Source organism: Molossus molossus, unplaced genomic scaffold, assembly GCF_014108415.1.
Source record: "Molossus molossus isolate mMolMol1 unplaced genomic scaffold, mMolMol1.p scaffold_m16_p_5, whole genome shotgun sequence".
In the NCBI taxonomy this organism is placed as follows: domain Eukaryota; kingdom Metazoa; phylum Chordata; class Mammalia; order Chiroptera; family Molossidae; genus Molossus; species Molossus molossus.
In genome coordinates this window covers 45,097,281-45,122,016 of record NW_023425388.1, presented here as the reverse complement: position 1 = coordinate 45,122,016, position 24,736 = coordinate 45,097,281, and the positions used below count along the sequence as shown (strand labels likewise).

Genomic DNA, 24,736 nt, shown 5'->3' with positions numbered 1-24,736 from the left:
ACAGACATCAGCAGACACACACTCACTCACTCCGGCTCATTCCTCCTGGCCCTTTTATCAACATAGGAGAATGCTGTCCTTTGAAAATAATTTTGGACCCATTGCCAAATTATTACTTTTAATTTGCTGGGGCATTTTATATTTCTGAAAAGTGCTTTTCGACCATACATAAGTTTTCTCTAAAACACTTGATGGGATTTAGTATATATATTTGTAGGTATGTGAGAACATGCATACATAATGTGTGTGTGTTTTGCTTTAATACATTATTATTTTGTAGTAGTTTCAGGTGTACAGCATAGTGGTTAGATGATCATATGTTTTACAAAGTGGTCCCCCCAATATTTCTAGTACCCACCTGGCACCATACATAGCTATTACAATATTATTGACATATCCCTTAGGCTATACTTTACATCCCTGTGACTGTTCTGTGACTACCAATTTGTACTTTTTAACCTCTTTACTTTTGCATTATGTGTTTGTATGTGGGGTTTTAAAAAAGTTCACCAAGCAATCCTAGAAATGCCAGGGCCCCCATTAAAATACTACTGCACTGAAATCCATGGTCACACAGATCCTAGAAGTATATATATATTATGGCTAGGAAGGGCTGAATTGCCTGGACTTGAGTTAGACAATTTTATGCACAAACTATTCAATTTGTACACCTAATTCATGCCCTGGTTCCAGCTCATTCTCTCAGTAATTATCATTTAAGTTATAACAATCATTTCTATTTCATTGTCAATGTGAATGTGATGGGTATACATAAAAAATAAAAGTAACTGTAGACAGGTACTATAGATACCTTCTAAAATAAAAAATTTTAGAACAGCCTCCCTTTAAACACCACTTTCCAAATCTAAGTCAGTACCTTCTTGGAATGCATCCTACCAGAATTCAGAAAACAAATGCAAATCACTGCTGCCCCCTAGTGCAGAAGGGAAGTCACAGTACAGGGACAGCACTATCCAAAAAGTTACAAGACATGAATTGTGATGGGTCTTGGATATTCTATTCACTTCACTCCAAATCTGGGCAAATCACTGACTCTCCCTGAGGTTCCATTTTCACATCTACAAAATGGGTTTATTAATAATATCTACCTGCTAGGGCTGTGCAATGTTCATAAAATTCTGTGAAACCGTTTGGAGCTCTAGAATGCACTATTTATACCTAAGGAATTAACATGATCATTTTGCCATGAAAGAGCTAGACTCCATGAAGCCTTGGACACGAACTCAGTCTGTCACCAACCTGTATTGTGCCCCAGGCAAGTTGCTTAACCAACTCTGCATCACAGTTAAGGTGGAAGGAAACAGGCAATAACACAAGGAAGCTCTTCAAGAAAACAGGAGCTTAACCATCCGAAGGAACCAATCTATTATGACCCTGGCTCAATCTCCAGAAATTACATATTATCTATTTAAGTGTTCCTATCTTCTGAGAAGCAGTTATAAACACCATTCTTACTTAATTACAGCCAAGTCCTCAATTCCACCAAAAACCAACAAACTCCACCTGGTATGTTCAACTAATGTAAAAATGTAACTTCTCTGACCTGTTCCTCTTACCACACTAGCTTAAAATCTGGAAAATATATAACAGTGAAATCAACCAAAAGTCATCAGTAAATCAATGATTTTCAAAATGTGGTTGAAGAGCCCTAGACTCTTGTGGTTGCTCTGTGGTCAGTGTCTAGGTGAAGCATCAGCTGGTAAGTACAACCATGGGTTGGGGGCAGTGGAGGGAACTCAAAGCTGGGGCAGGGTGGGGGGAAGGGAACATAATTTAACATTCTATGGATAACTACCAATCTAAGAACCAGAAAGCAGTTAGATGGTGTCCACATTATATTTGCCCTGTTGGGTAAATATCTTTTCTTCATCTTCATAACCTCTACAAGCCTCAAGTTGAATGACACATGTAGCGATGGTTCAATGTATATATGGACATTCAATGAGTTAAGACATATAAAATGCTTAGAATAGTGCCTGACCTCACAATTGTTTTGTCTATTGACAAACTATTATCAATTGTTCATTTATTATAATTAAGAAAATACTATGAAAACCTTATTAAGAAAATATAAGCTGTCCCTCTCCCCAAAATTAAGATCGTCTATTATATTAAAAACCTGGCAACAACAACAACAAAAAAACACACAATTCAATCCTTTCTATTAAAAATGGTAAAAATATGATAGTTATTCAACGACTCTCAAATTATATACTCTAAGGCAAAAATAATAAGGAAAGATAAAAATAACTGTAGCAATGATTACAGCATATATTTACTCTGCACGGGGCATTGTGCAAAGCACTTAACGTGGCTTATCTCGCCTGAGCCCTCACCTACCCAGTGAGGAAAATACTATTTTTATCCCCAGTTTACAGATAAGGAAACCGGTTTAAGGAGGTAAGGTCACTTGGCCAAAGTTACAGACCAGGAGATTCAACACTAGAGATTCACCTAAAGTTTGCATTCTGCAGACCAACACTGTTCTTGGCTACACACTCTTGGCAAAACAAAACTAAATCTTAATAGAAGATAAACCACAACCTTGCTTAAAAAAAAAAAAAAAAAAGACATTCCCTCCCTAGCATATACTATAGAGTGTAAGCTTGCTTTATTGGACAGATCTCACACAAGTGAGCTGTGTAACAACTAAGGTTATGTGAATCATAATCCTATCTCACCACACATGAGCAAGCGTACACAGACTCATACAATACCCTACCACCTCTCCCCAACCCGAGTTCCCACTCTCAAGGCCTCCTCCTTACCCCACCACCAGCAAATAAGCACATGCACAAGCACACGTGCGTGTACACATATGCACACTTACTTCACACCCGCAGACTTTGCCTGTAGGGCGCTGCTCCAGAAATCATCCACATTTTCTGGTTCAGAAAAGGCCTGAAGGCAGGCACTAAATGGTATCTTGGCACGAACCAACTCAGGAAGGGGTCTTCTGTTTGCTTCTGCTTCCCTTCTTGTTAATTCATAGGCGATCAGTTCATCTGAGTAAAGGAGCAAGCAAACGATTATCTTTGCAATCGTTCTTATCTTCTTGAAATGGAAAACACCCCCTCTGGACAACCTTCCCTGATAGCTTCTGGCTGGGGCAGGGTTGCTTACTTGCTGCTCTTCACAGATCCAGAAAAGCAAGCAGAAAGGCTGCCCTTGGGGTGTCTTTAGAGTAGCACTGACAGGCTGCATCGATCCATTCATATTTTTTTTGCCTGTTCCCCTTTGAGACTGATGGGAGGGAACTGTGAACTCGGGCCCAGATAAGAGGTTCAGACCCTGCGTGTGATGTGAGTAACATACAAACCTGGTCCCCCATATGTCCAGAGATCAAAGCTGCCTTACCCAAATGCCACCCTTAGACAACTTCACACTGAAAGAACCCCAAGGGTTTGTCTCTTCCCAGGTCCTTCTCAGTGATTTCAGGTCATGGGGGTACAGGCCAAGGAGCAGAAGGAACTGAAGAACTGCAGTTATCCTCAGCACACAACCTGGAATACTGACATCGCTCAGGTTACTCACCACCTCAGCCATCAGAGCACCAGCCCAGAAGGCCCTTCTACACTGTCCCTGCTCAGGTGATTAAACACCAAGGAGAAAGGAAGTGAGTGCACTGTGAGCTTCCCAAGAGTCAGCCGACCTGCTCTTGGAAACCACCTGCAAGTCAAAATTTTATATAGATTTTGAATGGGCCTTACTGGGAATTCCTGTTGTATTGCCAAAAAAAAAAAAAAAAAAGCCTGGCCGGTGTGGCTCAGTGGATTGAACATCACCCCACAGACTGAGTGGTCCCAGTTCAATTCCCAGTCAGGGCACATGCCCAGGTTTCAGGCTTGATCCCCAGAGGGGGGCATGCAGGAGGCAGCTGATCGATGTTTCTCTCTCACATCGATGTTTCTATTCCTTTCTCCCTTCCTCTCTCTCTAAAAATCAATAAAACATTTTTTTTAATCACTCCTGATTCAGTTTTTAGGCACACTTAGGTAGTTAGGTGTTTTCTTAAACACACCTGACTGTGCTTTTAAAATTCACCTCCCAGTCCATCACTTCACAATGTACTTAGATCTAGGATGCTGGTGTTCCTAGCAATCAACATCCAGAAACTAAGTCATCAATCTTCTTTCTGAACAAAACAGTTAACCACTCATAAATGGTAAACAGCCAGTCAGACAGGATCACAGGACTGGGTAGAACACTGCCAGTCAGTATCCCCGAGGTCGGCAAGAGAAAACAAACCACACACCCTCACCCTCCTTTCTACCCTTATAAAGGATAAAAATGTTAAAACTGGTAAAAAGCTGCAGGAGCTTATAGAAATGGAAATCATTTTACCTTGAAATCACCAGAATCATCACTTCCCAATTATCGCAATAAAGTGACCACCCCCACCAAAAAAAATAGAGGGAGAAGGGAATCCAGGAAGTTCTTGAACTTTACCGAAACGATCCATTCATAGGAGAGAAGCAACCTAGCAGATATTTTGCCTCTTTTGGCTTCTAAAATGTTAATTCTAAGTAATTTCCTGTATCTATTCTGCCTGGGAAGAACCAGATTAGACAGCCTGAAGGAACCTTCCTCTCAGACCCCGACCTGGCTGCAATATCTCTGCCTTCTTCCTGCTTCCAAAGTCCAGAGGCCCCTCTAAGGGGCCTCGAGCCTGCAACACCTCATCATCTACCAGAGACATTGGAAAACTCAGATGCCAAAGCTGGATTACGTCAAGAGACCTCTGCTTGAACGTCTCACATCAAAAGTACAGTTCTGATCATTCCCCTCAGACTTCATAGCACAACTTATGAGTGATACAACTGTGAAAGAATTTTCCACATGTATAATTACAAATATTTTCCCCAGAATTAAGCGGACACCAAGCCAAACAGTTGGTCAAATTTACAGGCACTGAAATAAGTTCCATCCATAACCCTCCACAAAAATCTGTAATGCATTTGATTCTCTTCAAAAGAAAGTCACATGAGGACTGAGGGAAAGATGGAAAGAGACCTGCAAACCAGACACCATCTGGGCTGGGTCTTCTCCTGGCAGAACTGTGCAGTGACTAACGCATACGACTGACCTCTGCCCCCAGGGCCTTCACACAGGAAGAAGCCCGCTGCTCATGTCCCACCTTGGAATCATTACCTTTGTTGGTTGCTGCCTCCATGGCCACAGGTAACTGCATCAGGTAATCCACCCTCTCTGTGTAGCGGACTTTTCGGCTCTGACAGCACTGAATACGTTCTTCCACCAAAAACCGAAAAACATCACTTGGATTTTCTGAGCCAATGCGGTTCCGCTGAAGGTTAGATTATATCAGGTTAGTGAATGTATGAATATTAAGCCATAAATAAAAATTAGCATCAAATCAACTATAACTCTGATGTAAATACCTGGTGTTATGAAACGACCCCTCTGGTCATGCCATTTCACCAGAGTACTTTAAAAGCAAAACACCAGCCCTGGCCAGTTTGTCTCAGTGGTAGAGTGTCGGCCCACAGACCAGAGAGTCCCGGGTTCGGTTCCCACTAAGGGCATGTCCCTTGGTTGCAGTTTGTCCCTGGCCCTGGTTGGGATTGTGTGGGTGGCAGCCACTCAATGTGTCTCTCTCACATCGATGTTTCTCTCTCTTCCCCCCTCTCTCCCTCCTGCTCTATCTGAAGATGAATGCAAGGGTGTCTTCACATGAGGATAAAAAAAAAAAAGAAAAGAAATAAATGAAAGCAAAACACCAGTATTTATCTAAAGTCCCCAAATGGGGGATTGGCCTAATAAAGTATGATTCATCCTGTGAATTAGTATTATGTAGCCATTAAAAGTTATGGGAGAGGGCCCAGCCGGTGGGGTTCAGTGGTTGAGCGTCAACCCACGTACCAAGAGGTCACCGGTTCGATTCCTGGTCAGGGCACATGCCCAGGTTCTGGGCCGATCCTCAGTGGGGGGCATGCAGGAGGCGGCCAATCGATGTTCTCTCTCATTGATGTTTCTCTCTCTCTCCCTCTCTCACTTCCTCTCTCTCTAAAATCAATAAAGAAAAAAAAATTTTTTAAATAAAAACAGAAGTCATGGGAGAGGGACTGACCTAGATGGAGTTAGAAGAAAAGCGGTAAGGGAGCCAAGCTAAGGAGAAAGGGGGAAAAATTAAAGGACTGCCCTGGAAAAGCCAAGGCCACATATATGATTATACAAATGCATTCATGTAAATTATATCCAGATAGAAAGAAATCTCGCGAAGTTCAAATATGCAGTGACGTGGCAAACGTGCACAGCAGGTAAGTGGCGAACACCGCTTGGACACCACCTGCTTCTACGTGCGCCCGGAGAAGGACGGGTGGCCAGACACCAGAAGGCAGTGTGGCTGTTTGCAGGGCTGGTGTTGTGGGTGAGCCTGATGTTCTCCCTGTGCCTGCTACATGCTCCACAAAGCACACATTTGTAATCAGGAAAAAAAAAAAGTTGTTTTTAAGAGGGGGGAAAATCTTTACTCATGAATTCTGAGTGGCTTTTCTGAGTGGCTTTTGTAAACTACAGCATTTAAAGTGGCTCAATTCGCCCTGGCTAGTTTGGCTCAGCGGATGGAGCGTGGGCCTGCGGACCGAAGAGTCCCGGGTTCGGTTCTCGCTACGGGTGCGTGCCTCGGTTGCAGTTTGTCCCCGGCCCTGGTTGGGGTCGTGTGGGTGGCAACCACTCAATGTGTCTCTCTCACATCGATGTTTCTCTCTCTCCCGCCCTCCTTCTCTCCCTATCTGAAGATAAATGAAAAAAAAAAAAAAAAAATGTCCTCGGGTGAGGATAAAATTTCATCTTAAAGTGACTCAACTCTGCTGGGCGCAAAGTGTGGCCGTCTCTGAGTGGCGGCAGAAGGATAGCAAATACCACACGGGACTCAAGCAGCTTCGTCACCACAACCAAAGAGAAAGGAAACAGAATGGAGAATGAACTAACAATGAACACTCCCAGAACACGTCTGAACTGAAAGAACAGCAGATCCTCGGGTACCTAGGAAACAGGACAGGAGGAGCTATCACATCAACAGGCTGGTTGGGTGGGCAGAGAGAGATCTGGGAAAGGGGGTGGAGGCATTCTGGCCACGCCCAAAAGGACTGCCCTTAGGGGCCAGGCACACTTCTTACAACCCTTTAGCGCATTTCTGAAGACTTACTCACCTCTACTAGATTCACCAGGTGCAAGAAGAATTCCTGGGCATCTTGCTGTCTGTTAGAGGAGAATTCTGGATGACTCTTGCTTACAAAGGCCTTAAACATGCGTGGAGAGATCCCATTCTGTTGAGGCTACAATGTAGAAATAAAATCAACTTACAATACTTTCCTACGCATTAATAGCAGCACTAAGTAGCAGGCCGAGTGGGGACTACCATGAACCTAATTTTCAGATGAGAAAACTGAAGCCCACAGAAGCTAAATGAGAACGCCAACATCACTGCATGTTAAGTACACACAGGCCCTGCACTCCAAACCTGATCGGAGGACAGGATGGCACTCTCCCTATTCAGTCAAAACTAAAGACATGACAAATATCCCACTTTCTGAGAGACACTAGGCCCATCCTCACAGGACTTGCTGCCCGGTCCAGCCCACTGCAGAGCAGGCTAAGCATCAGGGAAGAAAGCTCTGCGCGGCTCCCTGTGCCCTGCACGAGGGACATGAGAACCCCTGGCAGAGCATGGGGTGCCTGCCGGAAAAGGGAACGGCACTGCATGCCCTGGTAACGCCTGCAGAACTTCCCAGAGCACGGGAGTTGCCAGGAGCGTGCCCCTCACCTGGAGAAGCGGAAGGAGGCTGGTGCAGCTGCCAGGGTGGAGAGTGGAAAGAGGGAGTGACAAGGACAATTTTGTCAGGACAAGGACAATGTGCACTTCCCTAGGGGCTAAAGGATAGCACAGAAGGCAGCCAGCTCCCCTAGAAAGGACACTCTGTAAGAGGGTGGCACGTCAGTGGGTTAAGGAGTCTCGGGGCAGGAGCTGGGGTGGGGGATTACAGAGTCTGCTGGACAGGGCATCAGGAAAGGTCCGCACAGGAGTCTCTGTGGGGACAAGTGGGGGGCATCCCTAAAGAGCCACTCATGGGCCCCACAATAGGCAGTCAGGACAGAAGACCCAACGCAGCCACAAGAAAGCCAAATGCACCCACTGTGTGAGAGACTCTGCCTTCTCGCTAATCCCCCAGCCCTTGATCCTGGACTCTAGGGGCCAGAGGAGGAAGCAGTAAGCACAGAGGTGGAGCAAGGACAAAAAAAAAGCTGACCGACACTGCTACCGCTGGTTTCTGAGACTCCTGAGCTGGGGGGGGGGGGGGGTGCTTGGAACTGATTGTGATGTGAACTGGACGGTTTAATGCCAGTGATGCAGGACACCACGGGACATCTAGGAGATCTGTCTGAGACGCTCCAAAGGGTAAGAGCGGGAAGAGTCCATGTTGCCTTGAGGACAGAGGTGGGTGCGTGATAACGCCATTTCCTGAGTCCCTTCCAGGTCCAGCCCATCTAATAATGGGGCTACATATCTCCTCATTTAATCCGCATAGTAGCCCTATGAAGAAAATACTACCATTATCCCCATTTTATAGCTAGGGAGGCTGAGACTGGCAAAAACGTGCCAGAGAGGTCTTTCCACTGAACGTGGTCTTACAGCCAGATTACCACACAGCTAAAAATGAGCAGAACCAGCATGAACTCCCGGTTCTCAGACAGGCCCAGGCTCTCTGTAGCAAAAATGGAGTGGCACCTGTAGCACACAGTAGGTCTCAGCCACACAAACCTCACCTTGCCAATCAAGCTAAAGAAGTAGTTCACGAGCTCTCTCAACAGGTACGCACCATCACACAGTCAGATGCAACAGGTGATGGGAAAACTCCCACGGCCACCGGCCAAGGACGGCTCTACCCGCAGAATCTCCCCAACGCACATGTTCTAAGCAATGTTTCTGATCAAATTCAGGTGAACTTCCTGTCTTGCTGAAAACATATCTGATCTCATCATCTAGTATTTACTGACCACCTACTGCCTGCAGAACACTGTTGGGGGTTCTGCCCTCCGAGAGCTGACACACAACACGTGGATCCCTAACAAATGGGAAAGAACGCTGCGGGGGACCCAAAACGGCAGCTCTAGGAGAATTCCGAGGACTGGAAGCCTGCACACAAGTGATGAGCTCACACAGACACGGCTCTGGGTACGCTGCCAGTGGTATGGGAAGACCAATCAGTACTTGAGCATTAAGTTTACTACCCATGTACACATCCCCTGAAAACTACGTGGAAGTGGTTCTTTCTTCACTCACAATGCTGATGTAGATGTCGTCGTCTGAGCCTACACAAACAGGCAGAAATAACCCTTATCTTTGTGCATAACGGTAATATTCATTCAACAGAGATGTACTGAGTGTTACACAACGTCACACACTATTCTAGGTCCTGGGATGAATACCTACGAGGCCCAGGCATAGTTCTGAGCACTTTGCAGGTGTATCTTAATTCATCCAACCTCATGAGGTGATTAACAAGACTATTATTTTCTCCACTTGACAAATGAAGAAACTGAGGCAAAGACATGTTAAGTAAGTGGCCCAGGATCACAGCTAGAAAAGTCAGCCTCTCCCTCTGCACCTTCTCTCTCCATCTCTCTCATGTCCTGTCCTGCTTCTTGCACAAGTGACTAGTTCTCATCTCTGATGACCCTGAGTTCATCTCACCAGTCACAGAAAAAAAACAACACAATACGTCTTGGACTCTGGGTAAGCCCTCTTCAAACCCACACACCGCTGGGGCCAACATTACCGGCCAGTCCAGCAATTACTTCCCCACCATCAGCGTGCGGAGGCCCCACTTTGAGTAAATCTCCTCGCGCTGCGCGGCCCTGTCTAGGCACTCAGGCGAGCACGCACTTCCCGCCCCCTCCTGACGGTAGCACTTCTTACAGGCTGTGCTTCCAGTGTCATGTGGCTGCCTGTCCCCACCAAGGCAGCTGCTGTGCAAAGTGCAACAAGTCAGTACCTTCTGAAAGGCTGCCTGCTGCTCTGTGCCACCATATGGTTGTACAACTGGAAGGAGGCCTTTCAATAGACATCCTGGTGAAAAGCCCAGAAAACCCAGACGCTCAGAATGAACTGTGGCCGAACTCATTCATTTCCCTCCCGTGCCTCTCTTTCCATTTCATTTCTTTTGCCTCCACTGATCTTTCTTTTTTTTTATTTTATTTTTTTTTTGATATTTTGTTCAGATAGAGTGGGAGAGAGAGAGAGAGAGAGAAACATCGACGTGAAAGGGACACATCGAGTGGTTGCCACCCTCACAACCTCACCAGGGCCGGGGACAAACTGCAACCGAGGTACATGCCCTTAGCGGGAACCGAACCCGGGTCTCTCTGGACCGCATGCCGACGCTCTAACCGCTGAGCCAAACCGGCCAGGGCTCCACTGATCTTTCTTAATCTTTTGTTCAACAGGGAAGCTGCAGCTTGAGAACTGTTGACCATTGAGAAGCTATTTGAAACGCCTCCCTAACCAGAGAGATGGTACCGCTCTCCTTCTCCACTTCACTTTGCAGACCCGCTCCTGCTCTCACAGCTGGGTTCGAGCATTTCAGCGCCAACTCAGCCACTCCACACGTAACACTCTGGTCGTCAGCCAGCCCTGCCCGCCGGCACCCATGCCCCACACCTGAGCTAGCGCTGATTTCAGAAGCGAGGTCTCACAGATTCCCATGCTCAACTATTGCTGCGTTCACTTCATATCTTGTATATTAGAAAGTCAATAAAAAGTTGAGCCTGAATCTAATTAAGCTTCCAGATCTCACTTCCAGCTTATAAGAAACACAAGCTAAACAACAGCTTAAGGAAGCAATCTTCAGAGGAATCCCAGACAAACGATCCAGCTCCTTCGACAAATCAATACCATGCAGAAAGCAAAAGAAGGGACTTAAAAGCAATGTCTTTAATACCACAGGGAAAAACCTAGATAGGAGCTGTACTGTGCATGTTTAAAATTTTAAACATTTTTTTTACAAGGCCAGGCTCTGGGTAAAACAGTCTTAATACTTACAAGAAACTAAAAGCCAAAATAAGAACCAAAGAACTAAGCCAAAGAAACGATATTTCCTGGTAGGCAGGGGGCTGGTGACATCACCTGAGTGCCCTTCTACAGACCTGTCACTGCACAGGACGAGAGGGAGAGATCAGGAAACACAAGCTCACTGTGAGCCAGCTCACGGACACCTGAGGCAACGGCCAGTCCTGACAACGGACTTGGTAAGAGGGAGCCCCACACAGCCTCCAAAATAGCAACCACCTAAGGAAACTGGCGTATTTATAGGATACTGTACTTACTTTCTCCATCAGCAATTGCAAAACAGATGAGCTAAAATTACAGAGAGGCCTAGGGGGTTCACAATCTTTAGCCAGTGCTTGCTTACATAGGACCTTCTGTTAAATGCTACACAAGAGAGCAGACACTGTCTACTCGTATTCCTTGCGCCTGTTGCTTTACTTAATAAACAAACAGCACGACTGACGCTTTGTATCACTTGAGAGCAACTCTTGTTCAGATATATACATTGTAAGACCACAGGAATGAAATAAAAATAGACCCATCTCAGCCTGTCCCCAGTATACAAGTGCATGACATCTGTTGATGCAAACCAGTGGTTCCTAACCCAGATCCAAATCCCAAATCTCCTTAGCTAAAGGGACAGAGGGCATTCCCCAAGCTGTTTTTCATATTTCAGAAGGTGAGTTAAAAATGTTGCATTTGCCCAACCCAGGAAAATAGAGGTTAGTGAGAACAAAGTTCTTAGTTTGGGGCTAAAATTACATCACTTCCAAGTAGAACACTGGTTATCACATGCTTATCAAAAACTGAGACCAGCCCTGGCCAGTTTGGCTCAGCGGTTAGAGCGTCGACCTGTGGTCTGGAGAGACCCGGGTTCGGTTCCCGCTAAGGGCACGTACTTCGGTTGCAGTTTGTCCCCGGCCCTGGTTGGTCGTGCGGGTGGCAGCCACTCGATGTGTCCCTTCATGTCGATGTTTCTCACTCTCTCTCCCTTCCTCTCTCTCCCTCCCACTCTATCTGTACAAAAAATGGAAAAATATCCTCGGGTGAGGATAAAAAAAAAAAATTAAAAAAAAAAAAACAAAAAACTGAGACCAGCAACTATGTATCAAGAATTATTTACATGGGGTATCAAATGAACTGCTGCCTAAGAAATGCAGAATTGTTTAAAACATGTTATCTTCGGAAGGAGAAACAATTAGAGTATTCAGCATTAAAATGTGTGAAAGCACTGTCTCAGAATGCATAAAAACCAAGCATGTCTTTTTTGAAGGAAAAAAAGCATCCTTTGACAGTGAGGTCTATCTACTACAGATACACATTAATTCATAAAGTCAATTATCAATGTATGTAGAAATGGCAGTGCCCGGAACAAAACCTGCAAATTTTTTTACAGATGAAAAAAATGTATTAAGCATGCATATATAAAAACTAGATTTCCCCTGGGTCTACAGCAGACCAGTTTAATACCAGGAAGTATGTATTCTAGAAATGACCCACAATGTAGGCCAGAGAAACCCAAGTGACCGGGCTCCTGGTAATTCTGTGAACACTGAGCACCCCCTTTGTCATCCGCCCTCCACCATCCACCATGGAGGCACTGGGGGCCTGACACACTGACTGGAACAGCTGTCAGGGAAGCAGGCGAGCGCAGAGGTCAAACGCATAGACTCGGGGGCCTGACTGCCTGAGAGCCCAGCCCTCCCACTCCCTGGCCTTGTAACTTTAGGCAGGTTTCTGAGCATCAGTGAACCTACAGGAAGAGTCTGGCCTTTCATTAGTACTGTGGGATGTCAGGATTCGCATCAGCGGTGACAGCGGCCCTGCAGAGAGGCATTCCTGCCACAGGGCTCTGACCCCTCTCCACTCTTCCTCTCTACCACACATGCCTCTCGTAATCTGTCCTCTTCCCTGCTACGTTCCTCCCTTGGGGCATTTCAGGCTCATCTACAAGTCACAAGCACCAGAGACCTGGGACAAGGCTAAAGGGCTTGAAAGAAGAAAGATTCTTACCATTTGGTTTCTCTGAAACCAACTGCCAGTGAAAATCCTATGCCCCAGACAGTAGATCCCTCCACTGTCAAAGGGGAGTGGAGATTTTACTGTGAATTACTTGCTTGTTTAAGCTTGAAAGGAACCCCTTCAGGACTCAGAGAAAATCATCTGGTCAATTCAAGCTCATTGTGAACGTTAAAGGGACCTTACTCGTCACGGCACCTCAGAGAAAGGCTTTTACAAGTCACCTAGGACCCAGGCTGGGGCTTTGGGCTACAGATGAAGGGTTACACGGCCCAAACTCCCAGTCTGTCAGCCAGGTCATGAGTCACAGAAGGACTGGAGCCAGCTGGGGACCATGTGACAGGAGGCCGGACACTCAGCTCCGCCCACTGCTCGCCGGCCTGGAACTGCCAGAGGCTGAGTGTTCGAGAGAAGCTGGAGATCCATGTGTGGACCAAGCGAAACACACCGCAGGACAGATATGGCCCAAAGGCTGCCAGGTTACACCCCTAGCGCCAGACAGAGCAGGGGGTCCCTGCAATCCTCAGAGCCTGGGGAATCACGGAGCTACTGCACAACAGTCACTAAGGCCATGGGCAGGGAGGGGCAAGGGCCCCAACCCGTCACGTTTGCAGACTGAATGAGTAACATGCCTTACTCACATAAGAACTACTTGTTTTCCCTAATGTGAAAGGACTCTGTGAAATTAACAAAAACAAATTTTACTTCCAAACATGGCTAAACTGATGAATTTTCATTTCACATTTTCTCAAATGGAGAGATTCCAAAAGCACAGCAACAGTCATGTAGTGCACACAGATTTTATTTATGTTGGAGAGGATACCCTCACACTCCCAATACTCACAACCACCACCCAGACTGATTCTGCCACTTGACTGATGAGACTGACAACTCCCGAAGCCCACTGCGGCCAGGACAGGAAGCCAGGCTCCCAAGTCCCAATCAAGTCCCCTCCTCCACCAGGGAGGGTGGACTCTGCCCCAACAGTGGTCCAAGAAATGACTGCCTGGGTGAAAAACCAGGATAAATGTGATCAAAAACAAAATTCTGAACCAAGTCTTTTTCACCATCACGTCTTCCAAGTTTCACAGGGGCTTCGAGGTGGAGGAAGCATGGATAACCCAACTGCAGCCCTACACCAAACCATCTCCTCAAGTGCACCCCAGATGGGGGTCTTCCCTCAGGTGGAGAGGGAACTCTTGATCTCGCAAGGCCTGATAACAATGCAAATGGAGAACTTGTCTTCCTGCCCCCACAACCCTTTGCTCTCCCGGCCTCGCCATTCAGAACATCTACACCCCTCTCCACCTTCCTCACGACCTACTTCCTTCTCCCCCACCCCAAACGCTGCCTCTGTTTGTTCATATGTTCCCTTCACAATCTCCCTTCTCCTGTTGGCTCCATTTCCCCAGCTAACTGGCTTCATCACAAAAAAGAGTCTTCACTTCCGATCCTTACTGTGGTCTGCAGGTATCAGTCAAGGATGGGTGACGTGAGAGAGGGTGCAGAGGTGAGCACCTGAGCAACAGACTGGCAGAACTTGCCCACTACATCAGACTGGGTACCCTGAAGGCAGAGTAGGTGTTGGGGAAATGGGGCATGCACTCCACGCAGGACATCTGCAGCAGTGGGAGCCAAGGCCGCCAGACACAGCTGCATGAGCTGTGCATGGCGAATGCCAAGGGCACCGCTCCAACAGACCAGGTTACGAGCAGCGCCCTCTGGAGTTGTGTAACAGGGCAGCCCAGACAGGTGTCAGAGGCTCAACCTGCCGGTACGTGGGAATCTTTCAGTTACTCTGATCAATGAAGAGCGATTCGATGGCCAACTGAGTTGTTCAGACTTGAGTGTGCTTATAAATCCCCTGGCAGCTTACCAAAAACAAGGACTGCCCGGCCCTCCCCAGAAATTCAGAATCCTCCGCTCTAGGGGGCCGGGAATGTGTGTGTGGTTTTTTAACAGCCAGCAAACAACGTTGAGGCTTAGGAGAAGAAAGACATTATAAGGACCAAGATTACGTTACCAAAATGAAATGTTTATACTTTATAAAGCTTATTTCTTCCATCTCAGCTGTATTTATGAAAAGTATTATGTGTGAGACCATTACTGATGGCAATCACATAAAACCCAGGAAGCAACTGTCACTAGCAACCCCACCCCTAGCTGTTCCTTTTTTGAGAGCATGCAACCACCCTAGACTCTGAAATGAAATAGCTATTCTGACAGCTCGTGAAATTTATAGCCACCATTTGCCAAATCCCAGGAAATCCACATTCCAGCTGGTCAAAGCCCCTCCTCCCTAACATACCAACATGGCAACCACTCAGACACATACCTTATGGTCCTCCTTCATCACCTGTTCAATGAGTTCAGATTTCACCGGAGGTTTTGAATACTGGCCTGAGAGAAGGCCATGTCCTAACTTAGTCCTGGACAAGAGGGAGAAACAAAAACAAAGAGGTCATTATTGTTTCCCCTTTGAGATACTAACATTATCTGTGATTTTCATATGTACAGCTACTTAAAGGCAAACCGCTTTATCACAATTACTCACAAATAACGTATTTCTTTGATTCTACTTGATACCGATTCCATTTTCAAATTCTCTTCAGTGCTTTATACGTAACTTTATTAATGTCTTTCTTCTTATAAAAAGTAACATGTGCTCATTTTAGAACACTTTTAAAAAAATGCATAAAATCAATAACAAAAATAAAGAGAATTGCCTTTAATTCTGCAACTCAGAAAAAACCACGGTGGAGACTTTTCTTACAAACTACAGTTGGGCACTTACATTTGTGTATTGAAATCTTGTGTTGGATCTAAAGGAGAGTAGTCAAATATTCTTGGAAGATTTCCTACATACCTAGAAAATGAGAAACGACAGTCAAAACATAGGAATTGAGAGAAGAACAGAACCAAAATAAGCCGTCGTCCCAGTGAAGACCTTCTAATCGGTCATTCAAAAGTAAATCATCCGCCTGAAGAAAAGTGTTTTCTGAGCTGCTCCTCCTGCAGCCACATCCAGGGACCTCCCTAAAATGTGTGTGCTTCTATCAGTGGATCTCAACCCTGGGCATGAGTTAGAATCCCCTAAAGAGTTTCTTGAAAAAATACAAATGCCGGAGACACCCCCAGGTTCTGATTTCACTGTTTGAGACTGAGGCTGGGATGTGGAATCTTTTACAAGTTCCCCAAGTGGTTCTAACACGTGGCCAGAGTCAAGAACAATGAGCTTATACCATTGCAACTGCTGCCTCAAAACAAGTAAGGTGAGGAATTGTTCCAATGATGTCAAAATGAATAATAATGATAACAGCAGTGACAACCATCATTTCTTGAGGGTTTCCTGTGTTACCTGGTTCCATCTTCATTACAACCATATGAGGAAGTGGTTAGCATTGTTACCCCATTTGAGAGATGAGAATTGGGGTGCAAATTCATTAGGCACCTTCCAAAGTTACCCAGGGAAGGAGGGACGAAGCCAGAGTGAACCTAGGCCGCCTGGCCCTGAGCTGTGCTCTGAACCTTCCTGCCAGCTGCACCCGCCCCATCCACGGGCGCTGGAGCAGCCCACAGCCCCTCCTCCTGACCAGCTCGTCCTGACAGCAGTGCTAACTTAACCACCCATCTCTAACCTCAACGTATAGTCATTCCTTTCCCTTCCTAAACTCACTGCCTACTTCACACCCTCTGCTTTGTGATGTTCATCTTTCACTCTCTGGGCTTTGACTCTGAGCCTGAAAGAATCCAGAAGCAGATCCCTTTCCCCGATCCTTCACGTACCCTGCTCCACCCACTTCTCTGACCTCATCCCCCCCCCCCAATGTCCCCCACCTGCCCTTCTTGCTGCCCAAGGGCACACCATGCTCGCTCCTGCTTCAAGTCAGGCCATCTGCTATCTCATTCCTGGAACACTCCCTCCACAAATCCTGGTTCCTTCTCAGGTCTGATTAACAGTCATTTACCGCCCTTCCTCATTTCCCTATCACCTGACCTTGGCTTACTTTCTTCTTGGCATGTACCACTATTTGCAATTATACCATTTATGTTCTTGTTTATTATCTGTCTCTCTAGAGATTACATACTTGGATATAGTCTCCATGAAGGCAGAGACTCTAAATCATTGCATCTCCAACACTAGAACAGCACCAACATGTAAAAGACACTCACTACATGTTAAATTAATACATTCCTAACGTGTAGTCACATAACCCATTTCCATAACTGACTACATATAACCCAACAGAAAAACATTACTGCAATGAAGCCCTAGCAGAAAACCATGACACCTAGTAGTTAGCAGCGACCTCAACTGGATCCCTCAACCACTAGAAATCTCAACTAGTGACACCTCTGTTGACAGACTCAGAACGTGTCACCCAGCTTATGCTCCTACATCAAAACAAATAGAGCACGCTTCTCCGGACAGCCCCACTCAAACGGCTTTGGGATGTGTCACAAGGGCAACAATTCCATCTAGAAATTGTCAACAAACCAAGAGCCAAATAAGAGGTCAACCAAAGTTTGGAACCAAACTATTCAAAGCCAGAGGCTACACTGATGAATTCTTAGTAACATAAAACACAATTAACTCACTACACTCCATTCTTTCTTTCTTTCTTTATTTTATCCTCACCCGAGGACATTTTTTTGATATTTTGTTCAGATAGGGTGGGAGGGGGAGAGAGAGAGAGAAACATTGACGTGAAAGCGACACATCGAATGGTTGCCACCCACACGACCCAACCAGGGCCGGGGACAAACTGCAACCAAGGTACGCGCCCTTAGCGGGAACTGAACCCGGGTCTCTCCGGACCGCAGGCCGACGCTCTAACCGCTGAGCCAAACCGGCCAGGGCTACACTCCATTCTTTTCACACCTCAAAACAACAAAACAAACTCACTGGGAAGATGCACATTTGAGAAAAGGTTTACGTTTTCAGGCAAGATTGGCAAAGAGGAATAAAGTTAAACGGCGGATATCTTTGATGTCAAAAACTTCCATTTTGTTAGTAATTTATATTCCTTTTCTAATCAGTGAGAAATGTTATCCATTACAACAAAACTAAATTAAAATGCAGAAGTAATACTAGATAATTTTTAAATATATATTATACCTTCAGTTTATAATCTAGTGGTTCTCAGAGAAAAGACATTGTTTTGCTACCTGGGAATTCATGTTAGTTGTCATTCAATTGGTACACCAGCTCATTTTAGATTTGATCCTCATCAGAATTATTTTGAAATGTAAACTGGGTCCAAGTGGCAGACGGGGTCTCAAAGAGTAGAGCTGATGTTCCCAAGTTACACTGTGATTGTGTGTAAGTCATTGACTCTCTCTGTGAGTCATTCTTTCAACTTACAAACAGAGGCATGCCCCTGGACCTAACTCCACTGAGGCAGCTCCGCTGGGGGAAAATGAGTGTGAAGAGAAAGTATTTCAATCCAGTGGTTATTTGGTTTAAAACAAAACAAACAAAAAAAAAAAAAACAGGGGATGAGTATGAATAATAAATTGCTTATGCTCTAATATCTATAGTAAGTGTTTAGAAAACAGAATATAAAATATTAGATAATATAAAATTCTAAAGCCCTTGAAATAAGACTGAGGTGAGAGATTTGAATCATAAATCTCAAACACAGATATAAGGTGCATTTCTTATTGAAAAAAATCAGAAGGGTAATGTTCATCAAACTTTGAAATGTGGAAAGAATTTTCAAAAACTGTAAGTTGTAAATCACTAAAAATGTTGTTGGGCTTTGTAACGAAAGAACACAAGTTCCTCCATTCTAGTTTAATAGAAATAATAATTATATGACAGCTCCCATAAGGATATTCCTTCAATATTTAAAAATAATCTCGGAGCATGAGACATTTTAGATGAACCACATTGTTGCCCAATCAGCTGGTAATACAAATACGAGATATGGGTAAGAATTAATGAAAAATAATACGATGCACAATGCATACTTTTGAAAAAGTTTTCCCATCTCAGAGTTTCAGATTTGCTCCTCCTTCTGTCCAACACCCTCTGTCCCCGTGCCCCATAAACATCCCTTTGTGTGTCCTTTCTTCAAAGAGATCCTCCTGACACCTCCTTCCCTTCTCCTTCATGGAACTCCCCATGTTTATAAGCATGCAGCTATTCTTACAGTGATTTAGTTAATGTTTGTCTCCCCAAGCACACTGCTGAGCGGAGCAGAACCCACTGTTTATTGGCTGGACGGAAACCAGGCATGCAAAACTGACCATAAATTTCCCAAACCAGAAAACAGTAAAAGGCAAGTCTTCAAATACCGAGAGAGGAAAGAAAGGAATATTTGCTGTATCTTTTTATTAGTTGCTCTTACAGACATTAGCATTTCAACTCCAATTGGGTAAAAAACTGCCCTGTACCATTCCTAGTGTGCTGTCTGCCTGTCTGTCTTAGCACACGTGTGTTCTCTTCCATTCTGGAACCATGGTGGAAACCCACCCACTTTGCAAAACCTAGATACGATTTTCTAAACTTAGGCAGTGGCTGCCCAGGACTGCTCGGCCAAGGGTTCCAGTCTCGGTGGCTCCATGTCCAAGCACAGCCTAAGGAAGAAAAGGGCTAAAGACAGCCACCCTGCCCCTCAGTGCAGAAGGATGAAGGCAGCTTTGTTTAGCACAGGTAAGAAGCGCCCTAAATCAGTGCCTCCCAAATTATCTTCAGCAAAGGGCCACAAGTTCTGTCAACTCATGTAGATGATACATTAAAAAATATAACAGCCCTGGCCGGTTTGGCTTAGCGGTTAGAGCATCGGCCCTCGGATCAAAGGATGCAGCTTTGATTCCAGTCAATGGTATGTATGTACCTTGGTTGTGTTTCATCCCCGGCTCTGGTTGGTTCAGGCGGGAAGGAAGCAGTCGATGTGTCTCTCTCACATCAATGTTTCTCTCTCCCTCTCTCTCTTTCCCTCCCACTCTGTCTGATGATAAATGTAAAACTATCCTCGAGTGAGGATTTAAAAAATTAAATAAATAAATAAAAACACAATAAAAACAAATTATTAGAAAAGTGAAATGCCATTTATAAAACATGGCCGTGTTGAATTGCTACACACACTGCTCCACGCTGGCTCACTCCGTTTCCTTCCCCCTCTGCACCACGCCCAGCACAGCGAGGACCAGAACCAGTCTGTGAGTCACATTTTCAGAGACAAAAAAATGAAAAGCTGAAATCCTCTAAGAACTCCACTGACCAGCAGGGCAACACTGACCGAGCAGGTCCGAGTCTCTCCTCAAGCATCTTTAGGAAGGGGTCTGGCCGGCGGGCTGTGAAGACTCACGGTTAACATTTTCTCGGCCTAGAGCAGTTCTCAACCTGCCTAATGCCGTGACCCTTTCATACAGATCCTCATGTTGTGGTGACCCCCAACCATAAAATTATTTTCGTTGCTACTTCATAACTGTAATTGTGCTACTGTTATGAATCGCCATCGGAAACGTGTTTTCCGATGGTCTTAGGCGGCCCCTGTGAAAGGGTCGCTCGACCCCCCAAAGGGGTCGCGACCCCCGGTTGAGAATGGCTGGCCTAGAGGGCGGTGGTGAATAATGGAAGCCAGTATCAGTACCACGAACCCGTGGGCGGCTTCTCAGGTTACGAGTCTCCCTGTCTCGCCAGGTCTCAGCGGCCTCAGCGCAAGCAGCCACAGCACGAGGACGAGCGGGAGGTGCGGTGGCCCATGGAGAGGGGAGCCCACACTGCGGGACTGGCCCGGGGCGGGGACGAGGGCAGCAGGGCGCCCAGTCGGGGGGGACTCACGCTCGCTGGAACTCCGGGATGCTGAAGATGGCCTGCATGACGGAACTCAGATAGCAGCTGTTGCCCAGGTTCTTGAGGCCCGTGTACCCGGGGCCATACATGGGCTTCAGCTTCGTCCCCGTCTCCTGGATCACTTCCCACTCGCTGACCCGCGGCTTGATGTCATTGTCCCGGAGCCCATTCTCTGTCTGGGGCAGAGTCATTGAAGAAACACAACGTTAGCCATAATCATCACTGGGTGTCCCATGAATTATTTCTAACAGCAATGGATGTTTCTGCCTCTTTTCCCCAAACAGATAGAGGAAAACAACCTAATTAAAAGAGAGGGAGATGGTGATGGTTGCGCAACAACGTAAACATACTTAATGCCACAGAACCACACATGTCAAAATGGCTAACATGGGAAATTTTATGTTATGTCTATCTTTCCGCGGTTAAAAGAAAACAGATTTAAAATATTAAAAAGTAAGAGACGGAGAAGAAAGGAGATAGGAGGAGAAAGAAAGACAAATTAAAATAAATAAATAAAAAGAAGAAGCAAGTAGAGGAACTTCGAGAGAGAACAAAACACAACCCAGCAAACAAAAAGGCAAGGCCGTTGGAGAGGAAAGTAAAATAAAACCGTGGGGCTTGGGAGTGCCTGGGAACAGGAGGAAGGCTACAGAGGAGCAGAGAGAATAAACTCCCAGGTGGCATGAGTGCGAAGGAGGAGAACATGAGAGGGAGATGCCTGGGCTGCGAGGAAGGGCCTGAAACAGAGCACACACATTTAAATAGCTCCTCGCAGGGACAAACATCGCACAGTCATGACAGCAGCCTGAAAACACAGTATCAAATGAAGCAAAGCTCTCCCATCAACAGTAATATGCTGGCTTATTCTTTCCACCTCCCACAAGCTCTGCTTCCCTTCCTGAAATTAACTAAAGTGATGTGGGTCACAGATACTTTTCAAGGTCAGCTCGCTGCCGTACCTTCTCCCTTTAGCAAACAAAGAGCGATTCATGCAACTCTCCATCCATGGAGATTTTGCACGAAAACTCCAACTAAACCAAATGGTACTTGACGGGGTGCCACTTTTATTATAACAAAAAAGTCTAAGCTGGTAACCATAGGAAAACACCGATTAATTACATTCAAGAAGTAAACGCAAACACTGAAACCTAGAAAATGAAGATTCATGTTAGAGAAATGATATATTAAATGAAACAGTTCCCTCCCCCAATATGGGAACAGAGACAAAAGCAGACAATCTCACCCCGTGCATATGAAGCATGTCAATTCCAAAATGAGCTAAGTGCTTGGCCAAGTGAGGATCCAAAACAGGTTCCTCTTCTTGAAAAGAATAAACATCTAGAGGGTGAAGAGAAAATACACTGTAATCAAGTCATTCAATATTCGGCATATATTTATTGAGCTCCTACCATGTACCAGGCTTGGGAGGCATCAATGAACAAAACCAAAACCTCTGGTGAGTTACCTTCAACTGGGAAAGACAGATGGTGAACAACAACATAAGAAATAGGTATTTTTGGTAAATGTGCCCATACATCAATTCTTGTGACATTTCAGGAATATAAAAAGGTTTTCTGAAACTAGAAAAGAGCGGTGTCTAAAGTTAAACTAATTTTAAATTAGACAAACACAATGCCTTAACGGTTGATTTTTCTAACCAAAACCACAGTGGTGAGTTCAGGAGGAGAAAGGGATGAAGGAGGAGAGGTAACCCTGTGTGCCCATGGCAGGGAGAGACTCTGGGGGACACAGGCCCTCAGTGTCAGCTGAAAGGCTGGATTGGGGTGTTGGGTCCAGGACACAACACAGTTCTGCCTGTGGACCTGTTAGAATAGGCAGCTAGACAGACATGAGCTGAGAGAGGTAGCTAGGGCCCGAAGGGGATATGTGGGAGACATGACAAACCCAAACTAGCAAAATCCAGCAGCCCCAAATATGAAGGAGGGGAGACATCAAACTGCTCTGGGATGTGGTCTCCCTGATAGCATAGCATCCAGGCAGGGCAGCTTGGAGCTTAAGAAGATGTGTTTTTTGAGACATGAGGGAGGGAGGTGACTTGTTCCTTGCCTAGGAGTGTTCCAACCTAGGGGTATAAATCCTCCAAACTCCTAGATCAGCAGTGCACTTGGCTCGACTTCAGAGCCAAGCTGCCCATTCAGACCATATCCGAGTGTATTTCCTTTTGTTGCAAATAAACTCTTGTATACTTTGCTACTATTTGCTGTTGTCTCTTGTTTGAATTCCTTCCTACAAGGAGACAAGAACTGGGGGTGCAGAGACCACCTCTACCATCTCAAACCTATCAGCTCGCCAACTTCCACCTCCCGCCGGCCCCCCATGCCTCCTTCCCACTTCGGTGTCCACACCTCACAGAGTTGGCAAGGGATGTGTGAGGACTGTGCAGTGCTTGGTCTGAACGGGCAGCTTGGCTCCAAAGTCAGGCCAAGTGCACTGCTGATCTAGGAGTTTGGAGGATTTATACCCCTAGGTTGGAATACTCCTAGGCAAGGAGCAAGTCACCTTCCTCCCTCATGTCTCAAAAAACACATCTTCTTAAGCTCCAAGCTGCCCTGCCTGGATGCTGTGCTATCAGGGAGACCACAATCCCAAATGTGTCCACCTCGGTGCACACACAGAGGATGATGCGTTGGCACAGCCAGGGTAACTCAAGGCGCTCCGGCTGCCCCAGGCGCTGCCCCTCTGGCCCCTGCCGGAGGGCCTGAGGGATGGCACGTTGGCCTGTCGGTCACCATCTATGGTGCACTAGCATTGGGGAGCTCTGTGCTGAGGTGGAGGCTTCTCTCCTCAGAATCCCAATCCTCCACCTGACAAGGGAATGCTGCAGATGAAACCTGGCTTCTCAAAGTGTACAGACCCGGGGCCCCAGCCCAGACCTACTGAATGAGAATGTGCACTTCAATAAGATCCCAGATGCCAGCCGGACCAGTTATCTGTCCTCACACAGCAGTGCGATGTGGGAGAGAAACAGCTTCAGGCCCATTGTGTAGGTGAGGAAAAGAGGTCAGAAAGGTGATATGATTTGCCCCACAGGTGGCCCAGAACCCAGGTACTCTAACTCCTGGCCCAGTCCTTTCTCCTCCACACTAGACTATTTCCTGAAATCTCTCAGGAGACCTGCAGACTTGCTGAAGCACCATCCTGGGCCCTTAGCAGGCATGGAGAGTCAAAAACCACAATTTGTTCACTCCTACATTTGAAAAACAAAATTTATATAAGGGAAATAGATATAAAGATATCACAAAACCCACAATTTGTTCACTCCTACATTTGAAAAACAAAATTTATATAAGGGAAATAGATATAAAGATATCATAAAAACCACAATTTGTTCACTCCTACATTTGAAAAACAAAATTTATATAAGGGAAATAGATATAAAGATATCATTCTTTAGGACAGAAATAGATAGACTGTCCAAGGAATTTCCTGCTCTTTGGAACATCACCAGGAGTCGGGGGGGAAGAAAAGCAATATATAGAAACTATGGTGACCCTTTGGCCTAAACCCAGATACACAGAGGTTCACTGTCACCAAAGGAAGCCAGTCTTTGTATTATTAATAGATTAAACATCTTTTCCTTTTCTCCCTCTTTCCCTAGAGGTCCATTTTAATTTGTGAGTGGAAGCCTTCATTTATATTCTTTTATTTTTAATGTAATTCAATGCTTAAAAGCAAAAACAAAATCAAAACACCCGACCCAATTAAGAAACAATTTGAGTTTAAATACTAAAAACACCAACAAAATCTTTGAACTAATAACTTGAAGCAAATACAGCAACAGTATTTTTTCATCTGTGACAAAT

At 45.5% G+C, this 24,736-nt stretch overlaps 1 protein-coding gene across 1 annotated transcript in view; it reads right to left on the bottom strand.

Annotated features, from left to right (window-relative positions):
- Nucleotides 1-24,736, bottom strand: part of USP13 (ubiquitin specific peptidase 13) — a 107,159-nt gene that overhangs the window by 27,388 nt on the left and 55,035 nt on the right. The window contains exons 7-13 of the mRNA XM_036243704.1: nt 22,156-22,250; nt 20,901-21,088; nt 15,903-15,974; nt 15,444-15,537; nt 7,194-7,319; nt 5,173-5,326; nt 2,852-3,026 (exon numbers count right to left, since the gene is read on the bottom strand). Coding sequence (XP_036099597.1) covers nt 2,852-3,026; nt 5,173-5,326; nt 7,194-7,319; nt 15,444-15,537; nt 15,903-15,974; nt 20,901-21,088; nt 22,156-22,250 — 904 coding nt within the window. The remainder of the gene's footprint in view (nt 1-2,851; nt 3,027-5,172; nt 5,327-7,193; nt 7,320-15,443; nt 15,538-15,902; nt 15,975-20,900; nt 21,089-22,155; nt 22,251-24,736) is intronic.